Genomic DNA, 27,448 nt, shown 5'->3' with positions numbered 1-27,448 from the left:
CCATCAGCAAATGGAAAGTAGAAGAGCTGAAATTAAAAAGCAAAACAAACATTTCTGTTCTCTTGAAAAGATACAGAGACACATGTGGTATTAGATGCTAACCCTACCTAACCCATCAGTCATTGATGACTTAAGGGGGTAAAGTCTGGGACAATAAGGATAAGAACCTTAAATTAAACTAAGGATTAAAAACCAAAAAGGGGGGATAAGTGTTAAAATTACATTGGGGGAAAAAAGGATCAACAAATGAATAAAATTACTGTTCCTGCTATATGGAATGATAACTGGTGAAAGAGAGAAAACAGAGCTATTCCATTTTATTTTGTATCTGGTTTTGTTTCTGCCAAGAAGAATGCTCTATGGGCCAGAAAAAAACTAAACAAAAAAGACTGTTAGGGAGTTCATACTCAAGATAAGTGGGAAGATAGTAAGAGAACAAGCTAACTCCTTTTCATGAGTTTCAGTCACTTGATCCAGATGCATTACACCCTCAATAACTGAAAGAACTGGTGAATGTTATTGCTACAACATCAGTAATATTTGCAAGATCATGGAAAACATGAAAGAGGTACCACATGGCTGGAAAGGAACAGACATGAGACATATATTGTAAGACAAGGCCAAAGTGTTGCTTTGGTTTGCCTAATTTTTCTTCTTTGTTACAAAATAGACTTTTGTTGAGGACTGGGTGGCAGTATCACGGAAGTACCGGTGATGTAAAAAATCAATAATACATTTTAACAGGTTTTTTAAAAAGCAAATAATCCGGTCTCCAAAAAAAGGAAAAGGAATATAATCTGGAAACTATAGGCAAATGTGCTCAACTTTACTTCCTGACAAATGTCTAGAAAACATCATTTTAAAGATGGTTCATAAACCCCCCAAAAAAGAAAGGTCCCCCAAAGAGCCATCATGGTTCCATTAATAGTAGGCCATGCCACCATAAATTTATTTCTCTTTTTGGTAGAATTGTGCCGTAGATATAGTTCACTTAGGTATTAACAGATCTAGGTGAGCGTGCAAAAAATATTTCTCATGCTCTTCTATTATGGAGGTATGTATGATAGACAATTGAATAATTAGATGAATTCAGGACTATCGTGAATAGTTAAACGTCAACCCTAGTGCGGTACCCCAGAAATCTGCACTTGGCCCTTGGTATTTAACATTCGAATGACTTGTAGGTGACAAAAAGCTGGGAGAGCTAGTTAATATGTTGGACGACAATGTCAGAATCCCAAAACTTGAAGAGTTAGGATGTTGGGCCAAATAAAAGAAGAAGGGACTTAATAGGGACAAACAGCATCTTCTACTTGGGTTCAGAAAATTGGCTTCACAAGGAACCTGGAGTCAAAAGATTTGGGTCTGAGTCGTTCAATGACTACATCTCACTTTTATGATCTTGAATACATTGTTTCATCTCTTAGTTTTGTAAAATTAAAAGGTTGGACTAGATGACCTCCAAGGTCCCTTCCAGTATGTAGTCCATAACCCCAAATACAAAATGAATATGTGTTTAGGTAGCAATTTGTCTGGGAAAAAATGAAAATGGGGTTTTAGTGGATTATGATAAGCTCAATATGAGTCAATAAGTCATAAGAAAGCAAAAAAAAAAAAAAAGGCAAATGTGATCTTGGGCTGCATTAAAAGCCCAATACCTACCATCAATAATGAGGCAATAGTCCAACCTACTCTACCCTGATCAGACTATTTCTGGATTATTGTGTTAAGTTTTGACCACAACAGATTAAGAAGGACATTAAGAAATTGGAGAATGCCCAGGGGAGGTCAACTGGAATCCCAAAGTGCTTTGAGTTCATGATATATGAGAAGATCCACTGAAGGAACTGAGGTGTTAACCTTGGAGAGCAGCAGAATCAAGAGAGGTTTATGATTGTTGATTTCTGACATCTGAAGGGTTGTCACATAAAAGAGAGATTAAATTTGTTCTCACAGACCCTAGGGGGCAGTACAAGAAGCAATGAATAGAAATTACAAAAAGGCAAAATTCTGATTTTACCTTCCTGGAGATATAGTGGATTTCCCTTAGTAGAAATGTCATTATTGTTTCATGTCTCTCCTCAGGCTATAAAAATTTCCATTATCAGTATCTATATGGAAGAAACTTAATCTGTAGGGCGAGAATTTGAGCTGAAAGATGGCTAACGAGGAGTTAGTATTTATTGAGCAACTGTAGGACTTATGTAAACAACTATGTCAGGCATACTTACAAAGGCAGTTTGTCTTTTACACATTTATAATCTATATATCCCTGTCTTAGGAGTCATATTTTCTGTTTCTGTATGCAAGTCAAATTAAGGTCTTGAAGCTTGTTCTTTGAGTACCTCTAGTCACTTTAACAACAACAATGATCTTCTTTTCCTTTATCCAGGACATTTGTGTCAAGGCTTACTTAGCTCTTCGACAACACACCAACCTACTGATCATCCTGTTTTCCATGATGCTGATGACTGGCATGCCCCAGTTAACTAGCAAGGAAGATATTGACTATATTCGGGATGCCTTGACAGTGGGGAAAAATGAAGAAGACGCCAAAAAGTATTTTCTGGATCAGATAGAAGTTTGTAGAGACAAAGGCTGGACTGTGCAGTTCAACTGGTTCCTACATCTTGTTCTTGGTATCAAACAAGGAGAAAAACACTCTGCCTAATGCTTAGGGCAAGAATTGAAGGTGAAGACCATTAGAAGAGTTTGAAATAAAACTTAGTTACTGAACTTAAACTAAAAATGGAATTGAACATTCTGACAGTAGGCACTTCAAAAATATGACTGTTTCTTGCTGACTTTTTAAAAATAAAATAAAATAAACTTATCACTGCAGAATATTTGAACAGTAAATGCTTAGATTTCCAGGTTCTCTCAGTAATGCCTGGAGAAGAGTTTTAAGTTGAAACAGATTAATACCATCATTGTTATATCAAAGGTATGATTGAGTTATTAGGTGCTTCTGAAAATACTTGGAAAAAAGAAATTGTAACATCTATTTTCATCTGTGTATCGAAGATTGCCTTCGATGATTCCCCAACCTGCTTTTTCTTTGTATCCTTTACTCTGCAGAAAAAAAACTGTAGCCACTTTAACTTCATTCCATAAAAGGTGCTTTCAAAACATCCTCTCATTTCTTTAGATGCCAGTGATATGCCAAGAGCAAAGAAGGCAGGTTAGTCTTTTCGCAATGCTGTTTGCAATTATGTACTTTTAAGTGAACAAATGAGCATAGAAAAGCACAAGAGAATTTAAAATGGAAAATCCACACCTTTCTGCCCTTATTCTTTACTGCTGGTTTGGTTCCAGGACTTTGAATGTGCGTAATACAAATGATTGCATCTGTTACTGCTCTCCATGTACGAAAGAGTAATTCAGTGTAATTAAAGGAGCTTTCTCAAGCATGGAAACAGGAAATCATTGTTACAGCTTTCATCTCATCTAAAGTTTTTCTTTCCTCCCTACCTCTTTTTTTCACTTTCCATTTTCCCAACCTCTTACAAACACAAACACATGCCCACTTGAGACTGTGAAATCTTCAAGGGCACTTTTGTCCCAGAATTGAGAAAAAAATTATTTGGAAAGAAATTCTCCTTTAGAACTACTAAAATTCTGATCTTTAGAAGAAACAAATTTCCTGTTTTTGAAATATATTTTAAAGGACAATTCAGAAGATACAAATTAGTAAACAAGTTATTTCTCTTCAAGTTAGCTTAAAAGGATTTTTAAAAGAAGATAATTGTTCCTCTAAAAAATTTCCTTTTTAAAAAGAATGCCAGTTTGCCCAGCTATTTCAAAGCTTAAAAAATTTCAAGTGTTATACATTTTTCAGTTTCCCTATATAAATAACTGAACTAAAACAGACTATTTGAAATAGTATATATTTTACTATTTATGAGGTGATTATTAAAGTTCTTTGAAATGGGAGCATTAGGAAATTATTTACAAATGTTAGAAATAATCTATTGTTAGAACTATACATTGACCTAATCTAATTTTAAGGTTATATGAGTAGGGCTTGTGGTCAAAGATTAAATATATTTTTGTCAAGTATGATAATTATTCAAGTGAAACCTAATCTTAGACTTTTTTGTACATGATACAACAGTGGCCATCCACCTTCCTGAATTTAAGATGACAGCAATAACACCACCTCCCCTGCCTAATGATTCTTTCCTTTGACAAGATCTGTGCTTGATTTGTAGGAAAAAATTGTCATCGTTAGCATCACCTTTATGACCAAGAAATTTGGGAAAAAAGGAGACGTGTTGTCTCAACCAAGGAATCTTTGTCAGCTAAATCAGAGAGGATAAAAATTGCTCTCCTAAGGCAACTTCATAATCCTTTGGGAACTGGAAATTTTTCACTCTGCTGAAGGCCTTGCTAGGTTATGTATGAGGGGAAAACAAATTCTCCCTAAAAGGATAGCATTAGAGGCTACAAGGATTCTCAAGATAATTTGTTTGCCACAAGCCCTTTCAGGAAGAAAAAGAAGAACCAGTCTTCAGAGAAGTTTGTTTTCATTATTCTTATGAGGAATAATTACTTTTAAGTGAAAGAATAGCCAGGATGTGGCACTGTATAAATTTTCTTTCCAACAGAGCTGCTAATACAGTCTCTTCTCCTTGATGATTAAAGATAACAAAGAAAATGTTTTATGCCTTGCTTATTTGCACCTAAGCAATTGCTCTCTTTTTCAGAATTTATACAAAGTAAGATAGCTTCATTTTTTTACCCTGTTTCATGATGTGGAATTGATGTTTTAAAGGATTTGATTGTCCCATGTTCTGAAGGCTATGTAAAATTTCAGCTCTAAAGTTGAATGTAAGTACATGTAAATTATCCCCTGAGTTCCAATTTGACCCTTCTTCCCTCATCAAATCCTACGAAATTGAGCTTCTATATCCTTGAAATTGTGGGAGAACCAAGTTTACTGGGCTATGAGAGAGGTTGGGAAACTCTAGCATAGTGGCAGGGAAAGAGTTAGAGTCAGAAAGTCTGGGTTCCATTCCTGGATTTCTCATTATCTATAACCCTTTGCAAACTGAACTTCTCTGGGCATTGATTTCTTCATCTAGAAATTGAGAGATATTGGATTAGATGATCTTCAAGGTCCCTTATGACTCTAGGATTTGGGTGTAACCCACTAGGGTCATGTTAGAACAAAATAGACATAACATTCCAATTAAACAGGTATCTTTATACATCTTGATAATATCTCTTTATATATGCATATACAACTTAATAATACATAAATCTAAGATACATCTTAATATATATGTGTGTGTATATATGTCTATGTATGTGTATGGGTGTGTGTGCATGTGTGTGTGTATGTTTATACACATACATCCACCTCTCAGTAAAATATAAGTTACCTGCCTGTTCATTTTTGTTTTTGTATCCTCAGTGCCTAACACAGTGCCTAATATAGATTAGGCACTTAATAAATTTTTGTTGATTGATTGAAAAATTACTTCAACCGCTGTTTTATTTTTATGTAGTTTATTTGTACATGCACATAGTTGAATTGAATAAGAACAAAACATTTTTCTGCTCTATTTGCTATCCTTTATCCATATGGTTGTACAAAAACACCAGAGAATACTGGTCCCATTGCCTATGTACTATTAGAATAGCCCCAAGGGGATGAAAGGGATCCGATGTTTCAAACCAGTGATATTTAGCTTCATGGGATCTGGTTCTTCTAAGTCGTTGTAGGGTTTGCCTTGACTCTGAAACAAACAAAAAAAAATGTGTAATTTTTTTGAATTTTTTAGAAGTTTCCTTTTTTTAAGATGAAAGAGTTGTTTTCCAAATAGGTAGTTGTGGCATAAAAAAATAAGAATCCAGGTTAAGGAAATGGTCCTCCCTGAAAAAGGAATGAAATTCATTTAGAAAGGAAGCTTGTGAAAAATATGCTTCTTCATTTCATATTCCATGATCTATTATCTGTGTTCATGGGATAAATTGTTTCTCTTACATTGTATGAAGAAAAATACAGAAAAATAATTTTTGTATATGTATTTGATTTGGGGACAGAGGATGATCTGATGTCTTATTTTCTGTTACAAAAGAAAATAGACAATTAGTGAGATAAATTCAGGGCCAACCTAAGAACTTGATTGCAAAACCTTATTTTAGAGGCCAATTTAAAAAATACAGTTTAAGTCTCTCAGTACAACAGAGTCACATATCCTTCCCTTTGCTTCTACCAGAGCTGCTAATAATCAGCTAGATTATATTATTTCAGATAAAAGCAGCATAGATGGCACTAAACCTAAATAAAGCTCTTTGTCTTTTCTTAGGGATAGGAAAGAAGGAAATAAGCATTTATAAAGGTTCCTCTCTTCAAATCTGGCCTCAGACACTTACTAGCTATATGATCCTGGACAAGTCTCTTATTCTGTTTGCCTTGGTCTTCTCATCTATAAAATGAGCTAGAGAAAAAAATGGCAAACCACTCCACTGTCTTTGCCCTGAAAAGACCAATGGGATCACAAAGAGTCGGGCATGACTGCAAAACAACAATGGCCTTTTCTTTGTCCTCATCCTTATTGACCTCTCTGCAGGCATTAGCATTATCAATAGCCTTCTCCTTTCTAGGTTTTCAGGACATTTCTCTCTTCTGATACTTCTTCCTACCTGTCTGACCAATCCTTCTCAGTTTCCTTTGCTGCATCCTCATCCAGGTCATATCCACTGATCTTAGCTGTCCCCCAAGGCTCTGTTCTCTAGCTCCTCTTCCCTTCTTCCTCTCTACTGTTTTGTCATCAATTGCCCTGGATTCAATTATCATCTGAGAAGATGGTTCCCAGATCTACATCTCCATCTCTTATCTCTCTCCCAAGCCACAGTCTAGTTACACCAACTACTTTTTGAAGGTCTTAAATTAGGTGCTACAAAGACATTTCAACTTCAACATGTTCAAAAAAGAATTCATTATCTTTTCCCTAAACCCTCCTCTCTTGTCAACTTTCTTATTACTGTCAAGAACGCCACCACATTCCCAATTACCAAGGTTAGCAGCTTCCATGTGATCTTTGACTTTTCACTAGCACCCACCCTACAATCCATTCTGTTGGCAAGTATTTCCACTTTATTCTGAAGAGAGGTTGTACATAGTTGTTAGCATGTTGTCCTTCTCATTAGACTGTGGGCTCCTTGTGAGTAATTCTACCTTTCCCTGTATCCCTAGCATGCTACTATGTGCATAGAAGTGCTTAATTACTTTAAAAGTCTTAGAAACATGGCTGTTGCTGTGCTCCCTGTCCAAGATTCATAACTCTATTCAAAGGTACTAACAACTTCATTTTCAACTATTGGCCAAGGTGAAATCCCTGCCCAAGCACCAGCTCATGCAAGTGACTAAGTTCTAGTACATGATGTCTTAGCAATAGTTTTTCTCAGCTTTCATAGGTGGAAAACTCAGAGCCTTTTGCAATGACCTGGTGAGGGCTTTGGAATTCCTCCGACTAAAAATCAATAAGCATTTTTAAGTGCCTTCTATATGCTAGACATCATTCTAGGTTCTGGGAAGACAGAGACAAAAACTAAATAAAGTCTGCTTCAATGTATGTCATACAGCAATCATTTCATGTTCATTTGGTATATAGGGTTCTAAGCCTAATAAGAAAAATGAAAGAAATCTTCCCAGGCTCAGAGAATACATCACTAATGAACACATCATTGGCCAAATTTCAGTTCAAGTTATATCTGGTTGATCTCCAGGATCCTAGTTCTTGCTTTAACTAGCTGTGTGACCTCAGATGAATTACTCCACCTCTCTTAACCTCAAGTTTTCCCTTCTTTCAAAGAGGGATATTAATGCCAGGGGCGTTCTGATAAATACTTAATGAACAGCCCTACAACAAAAGAAAGACAGGAGAGAAGGATGGAGGGAGGAAGGAAGGAAGAGAAAAAAAAGAGAAAGGAAGAAGGGAAATATAAGAACAATATACTTTTAAGTTTAATGTGCATTATATTTTCTCCTTTATTTTCCTAAGTCTCCTAAGATTTTCAAGAAGACTTTCCTAAGCCTCCCAAGTTTCCTAAGACCACCCAAAAAACAATGAATCAAGCCTTGATTTGTAGCCTTTGCTAATTTCTGAGATACAAATGCTGACAACGAAAATTTAACTATAGACTCTTTTGGACTGATCCAAGATCACTCTAGCACAGCCCTGAATGCCCCCTCTACTTCACTTCACAGAGTGGAATAGAAGAGGAGTGGCAATGTACGGCAGCATATCAAGTCAATTTATGACACTTGGATGATCTTAAAAGCAGCTTTCCTGAGCCTTTGTCCTTCCTCTCTGGTAAGAATTACTTGGCATTTGCTATTAAAGAAATCACAGCTATAGAGAGAGTTTACTAAGAAATGATGTTTTGGGTTTTTTTTGCTTTTTTATGTAAGTTAATTCTGTTCCCCCTTTTCCTATGATATTCAGCATTACATAGCTCTCCCATACCTTTCCCTTTTGTCATCTAAAAAAATGCAGCTAGCTCTAAGAACCTGCCCCGGCTAAGTTCTGTTGCTATGGAATGTCTCTGAATGCCATTCCTCTGTCAGTACTTTCCCTTTCTCACAGCACAGAGAACTCAGAGGGTAAAGACAGCTCCTGATTTTCAAAGTCATGTGTTGCTAGGGCAAAATATTTCAAGTGGTGAAACCCCCACTATCTGCAAAGAAAAAGTATAATCAGTTGCTTAATGTATGGGAATTTAGGGAAGATCATTCTTTCCAATGCACCCAAGGGACACAAGAAAGGGTAAAATTCTGTGGCCATCATGGGCACCTGATGTGGGGGCGTACAGAGCCAGTCAGTGTTGGAGGATGAGGGAGGGATGGTCCCAACTCACTGTAGGAGACAATAAATATTAAGTTGCTTCAGATCCTAATAAATCAACTAATCAAACATTTGTTAAATGAATACTGTGCTAAGTGCTAATCTTAGAGTGTTGTTGTTTAGCTGTTTCAGTCATTTCCAATTCATGGCCCCATTTGGGGCATTTTTGGCAAAGACATTGGAGTAGTTTGCTATTTCCTTCTCCAGCTCATTTTATAGATGAGGAAACTGAGGCAAACAGAGTTAAATGACTTACCCAGGGTCACCCAGCTAGAAAGTGGCAGAGGTCAGATTTAAACTCAGGAAGAAAAGTCTTCCTGACTTCAGGCCTAGCACTCTATCGACCCAACTGACCCAGAATCTTAGAGGAGGAGGAGAAATAACATGCTAGAGCTAGCATTTATGTAATGCTTTTAGTTTTGTGAAATGCTTTACAACTACGATCTCATTTCATCCTCATAACAACACTTGGAAGTAGATGCCATCATGACAACCATTTGACCCCAACATAGCAATATCATTTTGGTTCCTCTTCAAAAACTAAGGACAACAATCAACTAACTCCCATTTTACAGATAAACAAACTGAGGCAGGTGAAATTTATATGACTTGCACAGGGCCACACAGATAGTAAGAGTCTATGGAATGATTTAAATTCAAGTCTTCCTTACTGCAGGTTCAACACTCTCAACTGTGCCACCTAACTGTCTAGGTCAGGGGTGGGCGACCTTTTCATATTGGAAGGCCACATTAATATTTAGCTGTAATCATATTTGATTACAGATTGAAGGCCACATTCAAGAAGCTTCAGTTATATATGCTTTAAAAATGTGTATTGTTTTATAAAAATTGAACTACTATATACTTAACAATTTCAAAAAATGAAAACGATTCGCTAATTTTAAAGTTAACAAACCTTTTAACAACTTTGTTGTATCTGCTTTTTGTTGGAAAACATTTGAATATTTGGTTGTAGCATGGAGGTTCACAGTTTCAGTTGATTGTCTAGATGGGCATCAATCATTTATGACTTTAAGGGCATCTTGATTTGGGTTAGGTAGGAGAATGTAAATTCACAGCAATAAATGGCTGAAAAACAAGAAAGCATCTTTCGGGCATGTTGCCGAAGGTGTGGGGTATTCTATTGCATTTTTCTATATTTCAGTTGGATCTTTCTTAGCATCAAACAATGACTTTAAAATACCATCTACCAAAAGCTCAATCAGTTCCATCAGTAGTTCTTTCAGTGCTTCAGTAATATCAACTAGGTGAGGAAGAAATTCTCACTTGAGTGTGATGTCATGATTCTCAAAGTCAGTGAACCTTTCATTGTATTCTCTAATTAATTGGTCTATAACAGCTGCCTAATCTTTAAATGATTTGCATATATAATCATGTTCTTCAATGACCTTTGCTAACTAGAGAAAACATTCATCTGAAATTTCCTTTTGAAGAAGTATTTTATAAAAAGATAGCTTTTTTTCAAAATGCTTGGATTTTTTTTACCACATATATATAGACAGTTTTACCTTGCAAAGAAATATTCAAGTCATTTTGATTTGACACAATATCACACACAAATGCAGCATTTCTGTAGCAATCTTTCAGTAATTCACACTGCTGAATCTGTTCTTCACAAAATTTAACTATCTGTTCCCACAGAGATAAAATTTTGTCTAACACCTGTCCCCGTGATAACCAATGGCAACACACTTTAGAATGATACAGCAAATCCACACTGAGCACCTCACTGTTCAACTTTATCATGTTATGAAACTGATGATACTGTGTTGCATTTACAATGTCAGTTAATATTACTTATAACTTATTGCAAAATACCACTTAAAACAGTAGCTTTGGCGGAGAGATTTTGCTGATACAAGGTACAATGAAAAGAAATAAGAGCATCTGGATCTGTTAATATTTTTTTATCTGTGCAATAAACTCTTCATGTTTTCACGTCATGGAAGGTGCACTGTCTGTACATATACTCACTAAATTTACCAATTCAATCCAACTTCACAACATATGTTTTAAAAGTTGTTGAAGACATCTATTCCCCATGTTCTGTCCACAACCGCACCCAAAGCAAGTAACTCTTTATAGGAAAGAAAATGCTCACAATGTCAGAAGAAAGCAAAGAAGGCTCTTGACACTTAGTAGCTGTGTGACCTTGGGCAAGTCACTTAACTCCAATTGCCTAGCCTTCCCTCCTCCAAAAACAAACAAACAAACAGAAGAAGTGGGATTATTTGGCCTGGAGCAGAGAAGAATCAGAGGGATGAAAAAAATGGGTTGGCCTTTTTCACTCCCCAGTCTCAGAGGCATCATGGGAGACCCTCAGCCTTAACTCAGGGTAGGTCCTGGACCCCATCTTACCAAAATGGTGAGACTGTGAAGACAATTTTGCTGCTGAATTTGGGGGTCAGGCTATGTAGACTCAAATTCTGGTTCTCATTACTTGTCTTGTGACCTTGGGTAATCCCCATTTCTAGACTTCACCTGCAAATAAAAGATTCCTTCTCATGTGTAAGATGAGGGAGTTGATAGAGAATGATAACTTTCTTCAATTATTTGAAGAATTGTCATGTGGAAGAGTTAGGTTTGTCTTGTTTTGCTCAAGAGAGCAAATCCAAGAATAATGAATGAATGTTATAGAGAGGTAAATTTGGGCCTGATGTCAGGAAAAGCATTCCAGTTATTAGAGTTGTCCCAGAGTGGAATGTGCTACCTCAAAAGCTGGTGGGTACCTCCTCCTTAGAGGCTTTCAAGCAAAACTTAGATAACTTGTCTGGTGTGTTATGGCTGGGATTGCTTTCATGTATGGTTTGAATTAGCTGCTGAGTTCTCTTCCAACTCTTAATTCTATGATTCTTTGTTTTAGCTGATTCCGCTGTTGTTGGTGTCTTAACATTGTGATTAAAGCCTCTGATATTTAGAAGAGTTACCCAAATAGTCTTACGGATGCCAGGGTGATGTACTGATAGGACACTCTGTTCTCAGTCAATGGAAGCAATCCTACACTAATTCTCCTGATGACTTATTGCATATGTCTCTAAAGATACATTGCTATAAAGTAAATAGTGGTCCAAAGCATCACAGCCTAATAATAAAAATGACTGCCACTCAGGCTCCAGAAGTTGGAATGATTGCTTTCTCCCTCTTTGGTCTGGACTCATGTACATTCACCCCTGGGGAAGCCTAACCACCCAAAAGGACCTTTTTCTGGAACTCTATGGCCCTTCATACTTCCTCCCTAGAGTCCTGGTTTAGATCTTGGCCCATGTCTAGCATCTCCCCAGAGTGGGAAGTAGAAAGATAATCAATGTACAAAGTATATCAGGTATAAGATAGCTATTGTATTTCCTCTACACCATGTAAATGCTTAACATATGCTTGTCCCACAAGATCACATTGACAGAAAACCTTAAATAAATGTATAACTATTATTACATTGTCTCCTGAGAGACTGACATATATTCATCACAACATGAAGCAGTGTGGAGGACTCTGAGAAAGCATTTTTCATTTGGCTTTGTTTGTTATTGTCCAAATAATTCCCCAAGCCTGGTCAGGAACTGAACTTTTCCTATTATCCGTGATCCCCTTATTCTCTAGGAATATAAGAGGGACAGCTAGGTGGTACAGTAGATAGAACATGGGCCCCGGAGTCAGGAGGACCTGAGTTCAAATCTATAGGAGAGGAAGAGGAAGAAGAAGAAAGTAAACATTCTAAAATGTACTTACTAAAGAACCTTGAGGTACTGACTCCTGAAAGCTGCATCTTGAGATTGCTGTCCAGTCAACATATCACTAAAGAGCACAAAGCATAAGGGATAGTCAGATACCCATACTCAAGCTCACCTAGCTGAACTCCTGCTTTAGCTGACCCATGGGAATAGTCATCATGCCTTAATACTATCTTATAATCTTTCTGGGTACAGAATCCCATTCCTCATCCCTCCCTTTATAGAAAATCCCAGTGTTACCTCATGTAGCCTAGAGAGTCAAAGGAAAAGAGAACCTGGGATAGAATCACTCTCTTTTTGAGTCAGTAGCTCTTTCTACTATCTAGACAATAAAGGGGCTACTTCATTGTCTCAGAGGCAAGTCCTTCATCAATGAGCCCCATGAGGGTTATTTGAAACACTCTCATAAATTCTCCAAGGGATGTAATATCTGATATACCAGAAATGCTGCTGACTTCTCCTAAGCCCCCTAAAATGTGAGGAGTATCTGCTATTGTTTATTTCCTTAGGAAATAATGTATTTATTGGCAGGAATTGTCCAGGTGTAACTAACTAATTTAGGAGAGGTTGGAAAGTGGAAGCAGCAGCAAAGTTCTTGGTGGAGGTTTCTGAATCTGGTACTGACTGGTTTGTCATTATGACGCTATCTCCCACTTGTAGCATTGTTCAATGCCTCCCCAATCCTCTATCATATTACCAGCTGCCAATAGTTACTTTTCTTTAATAAATCCGAAGCTCCAGGTCTTTCCATGAATAAGAAAAATGGGTTGGCCTTTTTCCACTCCCCAGTCTCAGAGGCATCATGGAAGACCCTCAGTCTTAACTCAGGGCAAGTCCTAGACCCTGTCTTACCAAAATGGTGAGGCTGTGAAGACAATTTTGCTGTTGGATTTGGGGGTGAGACTATGTAGATTCAAATCCTGATTCTCATTACTCGTCTTGTGACCTTGGGTAATTCCTATTTCTACACCTCACCTGAAAATAAGAGATTCTCATGTGTAAGAGGAGGGAGTTGGTATTAAATAGAGTTCCTTCCAGCTCTCTATATTTTAACACTCTCCACCAGAAACAAGAAAACGGCAAGTTATGCAGTTGAAGCCTAGAAAACCTCCTAGAACTGGTAACAACTGAGAAGTTCTTGAGTTGTGATGAAGAGAATGCCTGGTTATGATTCCTACCAGATAACTCCATGAGGAAGTCTAGAAGCTCAGTGAACACTCCCTGAGAAGTTTTCTGACAAAACCATTGACCTTCCCTGTTTTACCACTCAGTTGATCCTACCTACAAACCTGGTAGAGTGGATAAAGCACTTGCCTCGGGAAGACCTGCATTCAAATCCTGCCTCAATCTGGTTGTATGATCATGAGCAAGTCACTCACCTCTCTCAGTCTCAGTTTCCTGTTCTGTAAAATGAGGGAGATGAACTTCATGGGCTTTAATATCCTTTCTAGATTTAAATCTATGATCCTTGGGACTTCAGTTCCAGCATGCCTAAGGAAGTAGCCTTCCAGCCACAGCCTGCCTGACAGGTGACTAGCTCCTATACTATAACTCAAGACATTTTTGATGACTCACTTCACATAGACTCTGCCAACCAACAGATCTATATTTTCTGGGAGGGGAGTAAATTGAATGGCAAAAGACGCCAGTGCTTGCCACATGCTGGTCCAAGATCAAGCTACTGTTGCTAGGCTAGTTTATATTGTTGTGTCACTGCCATTCATGTCTGATTCTTCATGACCCCATGGACCACAGCATGCCAGGCCCTTCTGTACTCTATTTCCCAAAGTCTGTCGAAGCTCATGTTCATCGCTTCCATGACACTATCCATCTCATCCTCTGCCATCTCCTTTTCCTTTTGCCTTCAATCATTCCCAGTATCAGAATCTTTTCCAATGAGTCTTGGCTTCTCATTATGAGGCTAAAATGTGCTTTGGAATATATTGTACAAGATTAAATAATACACTGAACTCAAATAATGTCTAGCGCATAGTAAGCATTTTAAAATGTTTGTTAGTTGATTGTTTGATACTATGGCTGAATTAACTCCAGCCTCACTATTAGCTAAATCTGGTCCCTGATTCAGTACTTGATGCAGAAGAGCCCATGCATCCTAGGATAGGGAGATATCCAGGATAGATCCAATGAATTGCCAAGTGTATGTTTATACTGTGAACTATAAGGATGGCACTCAGCCCAGAGCCTCACCAAAGATCTGAGAATTCAATAAGCAGAGAGAAATCCAAGACTTCCATGATGAGGGTGCCTCTGTCAGAATCATTGCAAACTCAGGTTCCCACCTCTATGGTTCTGAGATTTTATCTATTCTAGATCCTGACCCCCTACGTGCAGCCATCTCCAAGACATGCCATTGTACTCATGCCCTTCTATCTTCCCACCAGATTTTCATCTCTAGTTCTCCTTTATCTTCTCCATTAGAATATAAGCTCTTTGAGGTCAGGAACTGCCTTATTGGGTTGTTTTTGTATCCTTAGGGTTTAGCATGAAATTCATTCATTTATTTTTGCCCCTAATATAATACTTCCAGGAGACTTGGTGCTTTGGGTGTAAGGCTTTGAAGGCTTTATCAAATTTTCTGGACATGAAGTGGACTCAGGGAGAGCAAGTGCTTCTCCATCATTAAGTAATCCCAGCAGTAGCAGAAAAATGGTCAGAGCATGAGATCTAGTAAACATCTCTAACTATAACCTGGCCCTCTATGTTTGCATGTTATTGCCTGGATAGTTCTTGGGAGTCAAAAGCAGCTCTGTGGTACAGTATGGAATAGACAGAATGCTGGGCCTGGAGTCAGAAATACTCATCTTTCTGAGTTTAAATCTGACTTCAGAAACTTACCATCTGTGTGACCCTGCACAAGTTATTTAATGCTGCTTACCTCAGTTTCCTCATCTGTAAAATGAGCTGGAGAACTAAATGGCAACCACTCCAGTACCTTTGACAAGAAACCCCACAAAGAGTCAGATAGGACTAAACAACGGCAACAAGAGCAATCTTGTTCTACTCTGAATATTCCTATAAGAATCCTGGGGGCTTGGAGGCAGGGCAGGATTGGGAGTTGGGGAGTTGGGACCATATCCTGCCATTCATATCCTAGGCATCCTCTCCAAAGCCAGACATCACCCTTTTACTTCAACATCATCAGTTCTGAACCTTGCTCAGTGTCCTGAAGAAAAGAATCTTGTCTCCAAACAGACTGTGTGATTGCATAAACTAGTTTGATCACCCTCGTTCTCCCAAACGAGACCCAGGAAGTACTCATTCCCAGAGAAAACTGTGGATAAAGAATCCATCTATCTTTCTACCTTTCCAACTAGTTTCCATGTTATTTGCAAAGGAAAAGTGAAGAAACAAAGGCTCTCTCATGATTATTGATTCTCAAAATCGTCATGGGGGAGGTGATCATAGATCTAGAGTTGAAAGTAATCTTAGAAGGAATCTAGTCTAACCATTTTATCTTAGAAATGAAGAAGCAGAGGTTTAGGGGTGTTAAATGGCTTGCCCTAAGTGCTCTAAGGATTAAGCTTCTGAGGGGGTACATGAGCCCAGTTCCTCTAACTCTAGAGTCAGTGATCTTTTCCCTGCCCCATTCTGTACCCCATCCCTGGACCATTAGCCATAAGGTCAGAGATGGAGAGCCAAAAAGCAGCTCAGAAGTCTTGGAGTCCAGTCCCTTCATTTGAATCCAACTCTTCCAAACTATACCTCTTCTGAACACACATCTCTATTTGGGTCTCTGAGAGGGAATGCATGGAAAATGGCATTTCAGGGACAGTTCAAGTATCTAGTAAAGCCATTCAGGTGAAATGCTAGCCACACGATTTTGTGATGGCTGGTGAACCTAGTCTTTTATGATCTTCCAGACTGAGTTAATAGTGTATCTCAATGACATTTGAATTTACTCTCAAGACCATAACCAGCATATCCCCTCAAGATAGTTTTCTAGTGCAAGAGCCATCTGTTGGCATAGCTGAAAAGAAATGCCAATCTGAGAAGGGGAAACTAAACTTCCTGGAGATCCTAGGTTATAACGGGGAAGATGATGGGGGTCGGTCCTAGGCGCCTGGGCGGATAGGGGCCTCCCCGGGAGTGGCAGCCCACCAATCCGAGGGAGACACGGCTCCCATAGAGGAGTTGTGAGCCCACGGGATTGGTCGGGTGGGCTGGATCCAATCGGGTGGTAGGCCTCGCCCTCGGGGCGGGTTAGGATGGCAGCCCGGAAGAACCTCCCTATATAAGACAACGCCCTGAACTGCTCGGGGGACTCCTCCATGCAATAAAGCTATGAACCTCCTGCGCATTGCCTGATTATTGCCTGCCGCCGTGTCCCCCGGGGTAGGTCCGGAGACGTCCGAAGCGGTGCCCACCGAAGGGAGATTCTCACTCGAAGGTCCCGGGGACAGACCCGGGACAGCTGGAGCCCGAACAGGGACTGCAGCCCCCGCCGAGTGAGGTGAGTATAACCCTACCCAGTTAAGGGTAGAAGAGTCAGGCAACCTAGATAGTCGGGGCTATCTAGAGGAAACATGGGCTCTCAGATTTCCAAGGGAATGGAACCGGAGGATGCAGGAGTTCTCGCCTGCCAAGTGTACAAGATATGTAAGCAGGTGGGAATAAAAATACACATAAAGGATTGTAGACAGTGGGTGCAGAAAATTCTAACAGTCTCCCCGTGGTTGGCTCACACAGGCTTGGATCATGACTGGAACAGACAAGCGAAGATTTATGCAGAAGCCAATCACCCCAATGATGTAGAGAACACCATTAATCAGCTCACAGGGTTTGGAGACTATGCCGAGTTCCAACAGCAGTTAGCCCTCCCTGAACCTATAATTCGAGCTGTCCAGGAAGTAGCCATGAAGGCTCTAGATGCCCTTGCAGCGCGCACTCAAACCCTTATAAGTCACCTAAGGCAGAGACAGAGTGAATCAGCATTGGAATTTATGACTAGGGTGCAGGAAGCGGTATGGAAAAGGTTTGGGAAGGGAGGTCCCTCATCGCAACTCATAGTTCAGCTGTTCAAGGAGGGACTCACTAAGTCGAGGGGAATACTCTCCACCCTGCCCGCAGACCCCTCTGTAGATGAAATAGTTGATAAGTGTCTGGATGAGGGCGGTGGAGCAGACCCAAAACTGGTGGCAACACTAACTTCCACCTTCCAAGCCTTCCAATTGTCCACAAGCTCCAAAAAGGGACATTATGAGCCGCCTCGGGATGAAGCTATCAAATTTTTAGTAAGGGCCATTGCTGTTGTACTGGAGTCCCCACCCTTGAATTGGAAGTCAGACACCCCGATTTGGGTGGAGCAATGGTCTCTGACTTCAGAAAAACTCCAGGCATTACAACTATTGGTTAAGGAGCAATTAGCACCCTGGAATGCTCCTGTGTTTGTTATAAAGAAAAAATCTGGAAAAGTCAGGTTCCTTATAGATGTTAATGAAGCATTTGTAAGCACCTGGCAGCAGCTATACCTAAGTAAAGAGCCAGTATGCATTCTTATCAATCTTACCTTGAAGGCGATCCTCGCTAAACAAAGAAGGGGAAAAGGTCGCCTAATACAATCAGAGCTAAGATCAAGAGGCCTAATACAATCAGAGCTAAGATCAAGAGGCCTAATACAATCAGAGCTAAGATCAAGAGGCCTAATACAATCAGAGCTAAGATCAAGAGGCCTAATACAATCAGAGCTTGATACAGCTGTCTCAAAAAGCGCACATACTACTCCAGCTATGAGACATTTTGTGACTTTTCCAAGACAACCCCGCAAGGAAAGTAATACCCAGGCTGGATATAAAGACACATGGGCCATGGTAAAGGATATGGCCTCAGGGAAATGGAAAGATCCGTATAAGATACTAATATGGGGTCCAGGGTATGTTTGTGTCTCCATAGGAAAAGGTCATGCGTGGATTCCCATTAGAAGGATCCGTAAGTGGGAACCGATGTCGGAGAGCCCGGAGACCCCGGAGAAGGATCATACACCACCTGAGCCTGCTGCTGACAGCTTTAACCTTGCTGCCCAGAGAGGAAGCAGCCCTCATCACAACCGCAGACACTGCTGCTGACAGCTTCAATCTAGCTTTCTACCCAGTGGAAAGATCCCCTACTCCCCTCTACCCCCCTGCGTGCCTACACCCAATATGTTCATTGGTATGCAAGTTTGTTCCACAGGGCATGCAGTAATGGGACAGCAGTGGAACGACACCCAGCAGATCTACTTCATGGATGGAGCGCCAGGACCGTATTATGCAGCTCCAGTGCCCCACGTCCTGGCGAGAAATGGGAGCGTAGTCATCCAAAGCCATCTCTGGAAAATGGCAGCGGCCTTTGGAAACATCACCCACATGACAGACAATAGTGGGCCGCTGACGGACAATGACACCATCCGCTCCCAATGGTGGGACCTCATCATGAAGAAAGGATTTACCTGCCACGAGGGTCAGGTCTCTGGACACTGCAATCGTTTCTCCCTTGCAGTCCAGACCCTGAAAAGGACTGATATGTTTCTAATCTGTAGGGAAGGGAACATTACTCAGACAGGGGGCAAATACAATGTATACTGCTCCAATGGGACCCTCTCTAACACCTTGACGCCCAATGATGTACATTCCAATACCACCTTTGTCATACTTCTATCCATTCCCCCAGTTACCTTTCTCCCTGTTGGGTCCGATGAGGCATTTGCCGACTCTGATTTCCTTAGGGCTGTGATGGTCAGGGAGAAGAGGGGCTTGGAAATATCCGCCATAGATATGGTAGGGTTAGTGGCTAGCCTTTTAGAGCAGGTAGAAATCTCTGCCATGCAGCGGCAGGTCCACATGATGGCTGCCGACCTGTCAGATTTCATGGCAACGTCCGCTCAGGCATGGGCACTGCAACAGCAAATTAACAGGCGGGTAGCCCTAGAGCTCAGTGCGCTGACTGATGCTGTACAGGCGATCTCGACACTCCTCCGAGTAAACGCCATATTGGAGGGACTCCCATGTCACGTCGGGCTGGCACGGCCCCTGTGCATGACGGCGCTCAGACTGAACGCCAGCCAGGAGCTGGACGATGCGATCCGGCGATTGCAGGACCACAGAAATCTAGAGGTCTATATAGAGCACCTAGATGACATTGTAAGACAGATTAGGAATGTAACTGAGATATATAAGAGGGACTTGGAGAAACAACATGGGACATTTCCTGACTGGATTTCCAGATTAGATTTTACCACATTTCTGCATACCATTGGGGTTGCTGCTGGAATGGTTGTGATAGTAATACTCTTGTGTGTGCTGCTTCCCTGCCTTATTTCTTGCACGATAAAACTTTGGAAGAGGGTCCTAGAGCAGGTAAAGGCGGATGTCCTTATAATAAAACAAAAAGGGGGAGTTGACGGGGGTCGGTCCTAGGCGCCTGGGCGGATAGGGGCCTCCCGGGAGTGGCAGCCCACCAATCCGAGGGAGACACGGCTCCCATAGAGGAGTTGTGAGCCCACGGGATTGGTCGGGTGGGCTGGATCCAATCGGGTGGTAGGCCTCGCCCTCGGGGTGGGTTAGGATGGCAGCCCGGAAGAACCTCCCTATATAAGACAACGCCCTGAACTGCTCGGGGGACTCCTCCATGCAATAAAGCTATGAACCTCCTGCGCATTGCCTGATTATTGCCTGCCGCCGTGTCCCCCGGGGTAGGTCCGGAGACGTCCGAAGCGGTGCCCACCGAAGGGAGATTCTCACTCGAAGGTCCCGGGGACAGACCAGGGACAGGAAGATACATATGGAGCCACAAAATAACAACTGATATTTATATAGTATTTTTAGTTTGTTGAGTGCTAAACGTAGATTATCTCATTTGATCCTCAGCAACTATCACAGGTAATATTATGCACATTTTATATATAAAGAAAGTGAGGCTCAGAAAATTTAAGTAACTTGCCTGTGATCATATGATTGGTGTCCGAGGTAGCATATGAACCCAGGTATATCCTGAGCCTTGATTTAATAGCTCTTTCTACTAGCATACATTGTCTCTTATTTATTAGTTCCAGGTTCATGTATCTACTATACAAGCAGAAGGAATCCCATTTCCACAATCTGGATGAGTAGGGAATGGCATCCAATAGGTTGTTTCAATCTGCTGTGCATGGTGTACAGTAGTCTCTCCTCAGGGACATCTAAAGAAGCAGAGCTTAAGCTTTGCCACAGTGGTGTAGCTGTGAAGGTATTTAAACACAAGGCTATTCAAGATAGTCCATACCATCATGGGAAAATTCCAGTGATCATATCATCAGTATAATGTTAAGCTGTTATATTTGGCCCTGAGAATTCTGGGTCTCAGAAACCCCCAGGATCTTGCAATGTTTATCAACACATGATTGGCTGTGGGCAACAGCTGACCATGGATTTCATCAAAGAACTCATGGTAGTGAACATTCCTACAAAGATGCCTCACTTCATTCCTTGTAGCAGTTCTCCTTCTATGCCTCACACCTTACACATTTATTCCTCAGTTATGATTTTCAGCTATGAAGTCTCCCATCACACTCCATGTTGGATTAATGCCCCCAATGTATGTCAAATTCTAAGTCTACCCTTTTCATTCTCCTTGATATGAGTTTTACCTTTCACCCTCAATTGACCAAACAATGAGAAATGACCAAGTAGGACTTCACTTCTACTCCCATACCTCTTATCACTTGGATTATTGCATTCTCCCACCTGCTCTGGGATTCCATTGCAACCATTCCATTCATTTCTGAAAATCAAACACTCCATCTCACTTATTGCTGGGTTTTTCTCCTATGTTTACTTATCTTCTTCCCCACTTCCTGAACTACCATTCTAGAAGTGGATGACTACTTAAGAGAAATGAAATCAGCTGAAAACCATCCAACAGGAAACATGGCAAATGGACAAAGATGCCAACAATGGCAACCAGGCCCTAAGGGAGTCTATATCTGAATTTCCCAAGTCTCTATAAGGATGAGACATCAGACAAACCCAACTCGATGCCATCTCCTCCATGAAGACTTCCTTGATCAAACTCATCCCCCATTAGTAACAAGACTTCTTCCTAAGATCTTATATAATAGTTTCTTTTGTAACTGATGCACTTATCATGTCATATTATCCTAAGTATGGCTATCTATCCATAGAGTCTTATTTTCCTTCTAGTCTGCAAGCTCCTTAAAGGAAGGGATCATGTCTTATCTAATCATTGTATCTCTCTTGAAATACTTAACACAGTGCTTGACACATAGAAAGAATTTAGTAAGTGGAATTTTGCTGCTGCTAGTTTTTGTTCATATTTGACAAACTAAATATAAGACGCATTGTCCAGATAATGGGGTTTGGTAACCAATGACAACTTTCTCTAAAAGGGGTCACCAGGAATCAGACCAAAGGAGCTTGGACATTTGATTTATTTAGACATTTGATTTGCCCAATTAGCCATGCCCAATTAGCCCAACTAGCCATAGTTTGGCTTTTACTTGCTCATGGGCCCTCTCTCCCTCCCCATCCCTCAAACCCACATGCTTTTTTTAGGAGTAATTTCATAGTTGCATAAACTTCTATAAAGTAAAGTTACTTAGCATTTGTTGCCAGATATCAAAGAACATAACATATCAATGGAGACTCATGAAATAAGCAAGATAATTAATATGGGCTTGAAAAAAAGTTGTTGGGATATTTTTGTTGTTAATATCTTCTTTGGATTTTTTGGTAGCTTTTTTTTTTACATTATAGTCATTTCCTGACAAACCTCCCACCTCTCCCCAATTAATCTTCCCCTGAAACAAAAACAACCAAGCAAAACCACAACCACATTTGACATGTCAAACAGCATTCTGTACCAAAAGTCCTCTGCCTCTCTGCAAAGAGGAGAGATATATACTATATACAATGTCTTCCAGAACCAGGATTATCCATTACATTAATCCATCTGCAGCTGCTCTTTTGTGTTGTTTTCATTTACATTACTGAAGTCATTGTGCATCTTTTTCTCTTGGTTCTGGTTTTTGGTTTTGTTTTTTTTTTTTTTTTTGATCTGCATCATTTCATACAAGTGGTTCTCTGAATCCTTCATATATATAATTTCCTATGACACAATAGTATTCCATTAATCCACATGCCACAATTTGTTCAGTCATTCCCCAGTCATTAGGCAACAGCTTTGGCACCAGTTCTTTGACACTGCAATGAGTACTGCTGTTAATATTTTGATATGCATGGAACCTTTCATTAACAACTCATCTTCTCTTTCCATCTCCTGCCCTCCCTCCACACAGCTCTCCCTGGGCTCTCTTCTGTTCTCTTCTCTTCCCCTTCCTTTCCTCTCTTCTCCCCTCCTCTCCTCTCCTTTCCTCTCCTCTCCTCTCTTCTCCCCTCCTCTCCTCTTTTCTCTCCTGCTTTCCTCTCCTCTCTTCTCCCCTCTTCTCCTCTCCTCTCCTCTCTTCTGCATCCTCTTCTCTTCTCTTTTCTCACCTCTCTCAGCTTGTGCTCACATCGTATCTTTTGGTAATTCTCCCAATATTTCAAACTCTCACTATATCTGTTATGGTGATCTGTGATCAGTGATTGCTATTGTAATTGCTATGGGGTGCCAAGAATCACACTTTGATATGACAGTGAACTTAATGGATACATGTTGCATGAGTTCTGACTGCTTTATCAACTGACTGTTCCCTGTCCCTCTCTCTTCCTCCTTGGGCTTCCTTATTACCCAAGAAACAACAATATTGAAATTAGACCAGTTAATAACCCTACAATGGCCTCTAAGTGTTCAAGTGAAAGGAAGATTCGATTGATACAGCAAACCTCATTGTTGTCTTATTTCAAGAAATTGTCACAGTCACCCCAGCCTTCAGCAATCACCACCTTGATCAGTCAGCCGCCATCAACATGGAAGCAAGACCCTGCGCGAGTGAAAAAGATTGTGACTCGTTAAAGGCTCAGATGATGGTTAGCATATTTTTTTGGAATAATGTATTTTTATTCAAGGTATGTACAATTTTTTAGACATAGTACTATTGCACACAACATACAGTATAGTGTAACACTGGGAAATCAAAAAATTCGTATGACTCGTAATTTATTGCAGTGGTCTAGAATCAAATTCCCACTATCTCCAAGATGTGTCTATACCAATGAAATTACATGTCTTGTTCCTATCCCCCTTTCCTTTGCATATATTTTGTTCTTATGTTTCTGTACAAGTATTGCCTCCCTCTCCCTATAAGCATCTTGAGAACAAGGAACTGTTTTCTTTGTCTTTGTGCCCTGGGATCTAGCACAGTCCTAGGCACACAGTGGGTGATTAATGAATACTTGTTGCATTTAATTGAACTGAATTGAATTGAACTGAACTAAGACTCTGAATGTTAACTAGGCAGCAATAACCCAGAGTAAATGCTTAACAAAGATGAGGACTGACAGACTGTATTCCATGTAAACAGTTAAACAAAGTAATCAAGCTGCAACAGCACCACACTCTTCAAGGAATTCACTCTTGTAAGACTAAAACCCAAGTGCAAACCGAATTTGATTGAGTAAGGGATTTGACTTGAAGGGAGCACCTGGGCTCAGTTTTATTTATTTTAGATTTTACCTGTATTGACTAAATTAGGTTGAATCTAATTCCAGTTAACACAGTTCACTTGATGTCAGAAGATAAAAGTACTTACCCAATCTGTCCAGCCCAGAGTGATTTAGATTGAAGTTAGGCAAATTCCCTACGTGCTGATCTACTGTGTTCTAAAGTTATTCATTCAATTTGCCTACGGTGGCACACCACTGAGTCATTTTTCTTCAAATTTCCTTTTTAAAAAATTCTAATTTCCCCATCGACAACTTAAGCCTTCTAAATATAACCACTATAAATACTGTGTATGGGAGTGCTTTATTCTTTGTAAGCCAAGCCTGCCTTGGGAGAACAAGATACCAAAGCACAAGTTCTATTCTGTAAGGCCTCCTCCAAAAGCCTTCCTGGAAGTCTCCTTGGGAAACCCTTTCAGCTCCAAGTCTGCTTTCCTAGCTAGCCAGCTGTACTTGGTTTCTGTTCTATAAATAGGACAGACATGCTGACATGCCCTCAGGAGCCTGCCATGTGATGAAGATGGGGATGTGCCCTTACAGGAGAGCAAACCCAGTATTCCATACTGGGAAGCCAGCCAAAAAAAAATCTGACTAAATCATGACTGTAGTCATGTGACCATCTATGACCAGACCAGGCGTGGAAGGGTGGAAAGTAGGGCAATGTCCAAATGGCAAGGGGCCAGTGCCAAGTTCACAATGAATAGGGACATCTGGATTCTATTGGTCAAGGTCAAGAATGGCCAATCTTGACTGAGATGTGATAAATTCCTAAGCTATGATCAGTTTGGGAATATGGTAAAGATTGGTTGGGAGCTCACCAATACAAGAAATAGAGTAGAACCAGGTAGTTTTTGAAAAACTGTCGCTATTAGGAACTTATGGGACATAGGTCAGAACCATAAATATCACACAATTTTTTCCATTTTCATTGATTTTTCTCACTACTTCGAGACTTCCATTTATCTTCTAAATTTCTCAAAGTAGATGGAAAGTAATCTGAGAGAGACCCTCGCCCCTGGAGGCCAGAAAAGGCCTCCTACAAAAGATGGGCTTTGATCTGAGTTTTGACAGACCTTGGCCATATTTAAGACCATGCCTGCCTCTTTGGAGATCCCTAATAAATATTAACATATTTTTTGATAATAATGACATTATTATTAATAACATTTTCTTCTAAGAATGACTCTCCTCAGAATGTTGGTTGGATGGACGGTATCATAAATAGAGGACTGGTCTTGATAAAATCCTCCCTCAGTTATACACTGACTGAATGATCATAGACAAAGTGATTTGAACTCTCAGCACCAAAGAACATACTCTAACACTCTAAGTTACCAAAGAATTGCCAACCCGCATCAGTGGGAGATGTTTTCTCCCTCTACTAATGAAAGCACAAATCCGAACAATAAACAACTTAAATAGACAGGGGAAAGCAATTCAGTTAACAAGCCATCAGATAGGGAATGTACTTAGTGAAATTCTGTATGACAGTTATCCCTCTGTACCCTTCACCTTCCCCCACACACAACCCCAGGACCTCCAGTTCCCCCCAGCTGCCTGAGCTGCTGGCTCTTAGCAAGGGGAAAAAAATGAAAAAACATTTCTGGCTTTCAGAAGGTACTTCAGGCAACAACTTTCATCCAACAGCTCCTGACTTCAAATAAGAGTCCTGGGCAATCATTAGCACTTCAGTACTTAATATATTTGAGTAAAAGAATGTTTCAAGTGCTAGTTTCCTTGGAAACATTTTCCAAAGCATCTCCACATTACCAGGAGAAGGCTCTGGGACACAGATTTGCCCTGAAATTTGGAGTCGACCCCTGACTGCCAACTGAACTTTTCACCTTTTCTTGCAGGCCCTGTAACTTCTTTCAGACTCCTCTCCATGGCCTAGTATCAGGATTCTCCCTTCTCATTGTCCCTTTCCAGAGCCTTTTTATGTGTGGTCTTCCCCCATTAGGATATGTCCCTTAAGACAGGAGTTGTCTTCATTGTTTGTGTTTGTATCCTCTGTGATTGGCTTATACTGACAGCACTTGGCTTGGCACATAGCAAGTGCTTAAAATGTTCTATCATCTATCTATCCATCCATCTATCCATCCATTCATCCATCCATCCATCCATTCACCTATCCATCCATCCATCCATCCATCCATCCATCCATCCATCTACCTATCTATCTATCTATCTATCTATCTATCTATCTATCTATCTATCTATCTATCTATCTATCTGTCTATCTATCTATCTATCTATCTATCTATCCATCTATCCACCTATCCATCAATCCATCCATCCGTCTACCTGTCTGTCTAGCTAGTTAGCTACATGTCTATGCCTATCTGGCTCTGGTTCTGTATATCTATCTTTACTTGAAAGTATCCATGAGAAATAACTAATGGCACAGCCCATAAACAGAAAATTCCATAAGCAATGACTGAGTTTATTTAGCCTTAGTCTATTTAGTAACAAATCTGTTTTAATTTGGAAGAAGGTGGAGGAATAGGAGGAGGATCATGGAAACTTTGGACACTGATGCTATACTTTTTAGAGCTGGGCTTCTTTTTTGTGTCATGGACCTCTGACAGTCTGAAGAAGTTTATGGATCCTTCCTCAGAATAATGTTTTTAGATAACTTGAAGAAATGCTAAATTTCAGTTATAATCTAGTGAAAATAAAAATGGAATTTTTCCCTAAACTCATAGCCTCTCTGCCATCTATTCATAGGTCATGTTGGGCAGGGCTCTGTAGACCCCAACTTAGGATCTCATTTTAGAGGATCACAGAGAACCTCGAAGACTTTTCTAGAGAGGAGAAAGAATCTTCAGGAGGAATGAGCAGTTAACTGACATTTTGAGGAGGATGAGTCATTTAGAGAAAGAAAAACTGTATAACTGTTATTCTGATGAAAGAAAAGTTAACCAGAAGATGTTTGGTAATTGGTCATAACTGATAAGAGAAATTCTAGTCAGAGGTTTCTTTCTCTTTTCACAGAGGTGACTGGCTGCAATTTGCATCACAGTTATACATTTTTAAATGTCTACCTATGCTTATCTTACGGCACAGTTAATAAATTTCATGGACAACAACCATGATTTTTGTTTAGTGTATAAATTTGGAGTTTGAGAGTAAGAGAAGAAAGATGATTTAAGGGAGAAGAGATTTCTCCAGTTGCCTATATACTGAAACAAGGACTTGAGTTAACTTATAAGAAAGAAATTTTGCACTTTAAGTAATTTCTGAGGTAATT

The 27,448-nt window shown here is 40.1% G+C and overlaps 1 protein-coding gene and 1 long non-coding RNA gene across 3 annotated transcripts in view; one reads left to right on the top strand and one right to left on the bottom strand.

The window, feature by feature from the left end:
* The window catches only part of PIK3CG (phosphatidylinositol-4,5-bisphosphate 3-kinase catalytic subunit gamma), a 46,658-nt gene extending 41,176 nt beyond the window's left edge, over positions 1-5,482 (top strand). Inside the window, exon 11 of the mRNA XM_072653073.1 lies at positions 2,393-5,482. Within this exon, the coding sequence (XP_072509174.1) occupies positions 2,393-2,671 (279 nt within the window). The 3' untranslated portion in view covers positions 2,672-5,482. The remainder of the gene's footprint in view (positions 1-2,392) is intronic.
* Positions 5,483-5,488: 6 nt separating this feature from the next.
* On the bottom strand, positions 5,489-27,105 carry LOC140533409 (uncharacterized). 2 transcript variants are annotated; one of them, XR_011976911.1, is made up of 5 exons: positions 26,743-27,105; positions 23,422-23,519; positions 12,603-12,668; positions 9,772-9,944; positions 5,489-5,741 (listed from the first exon to the last, which is right to left on the bottom strand). It is a non-coding gene; the product is annotated as an uncharacterized lncRNA (long non-coding RNA). The 2 variants fall into 2 exon arrangements; XR_011976910.1 differs by having other exon boundaries at positions 5,490-5,741; positions 23,460-23,519; positions 26,743-27,099.
* Positions 27,106-27,448: the final 343 nt, after the last annotated feature.

This window comes from Notamacropus eugenii, chromosome 3 (genome assembly GCF_028372415.1).
Source record: "Notamacropus eugenii isolate mMacEug1 chromosome 3, mMacEug1.pri_v2, whole genome shotgun sequence".
Classification (NCBI taxonomy): Eukaryota; Metazoa; Chordata; class Mammalia; order Diprotodontia; family Macropodidae; genus Notamacropus; species Notamacropus eugenii.
Note: the sequence above shows the minus strand (reverse complement) of the source record. Positions and strands in the feature narration are given on the sequence as shown.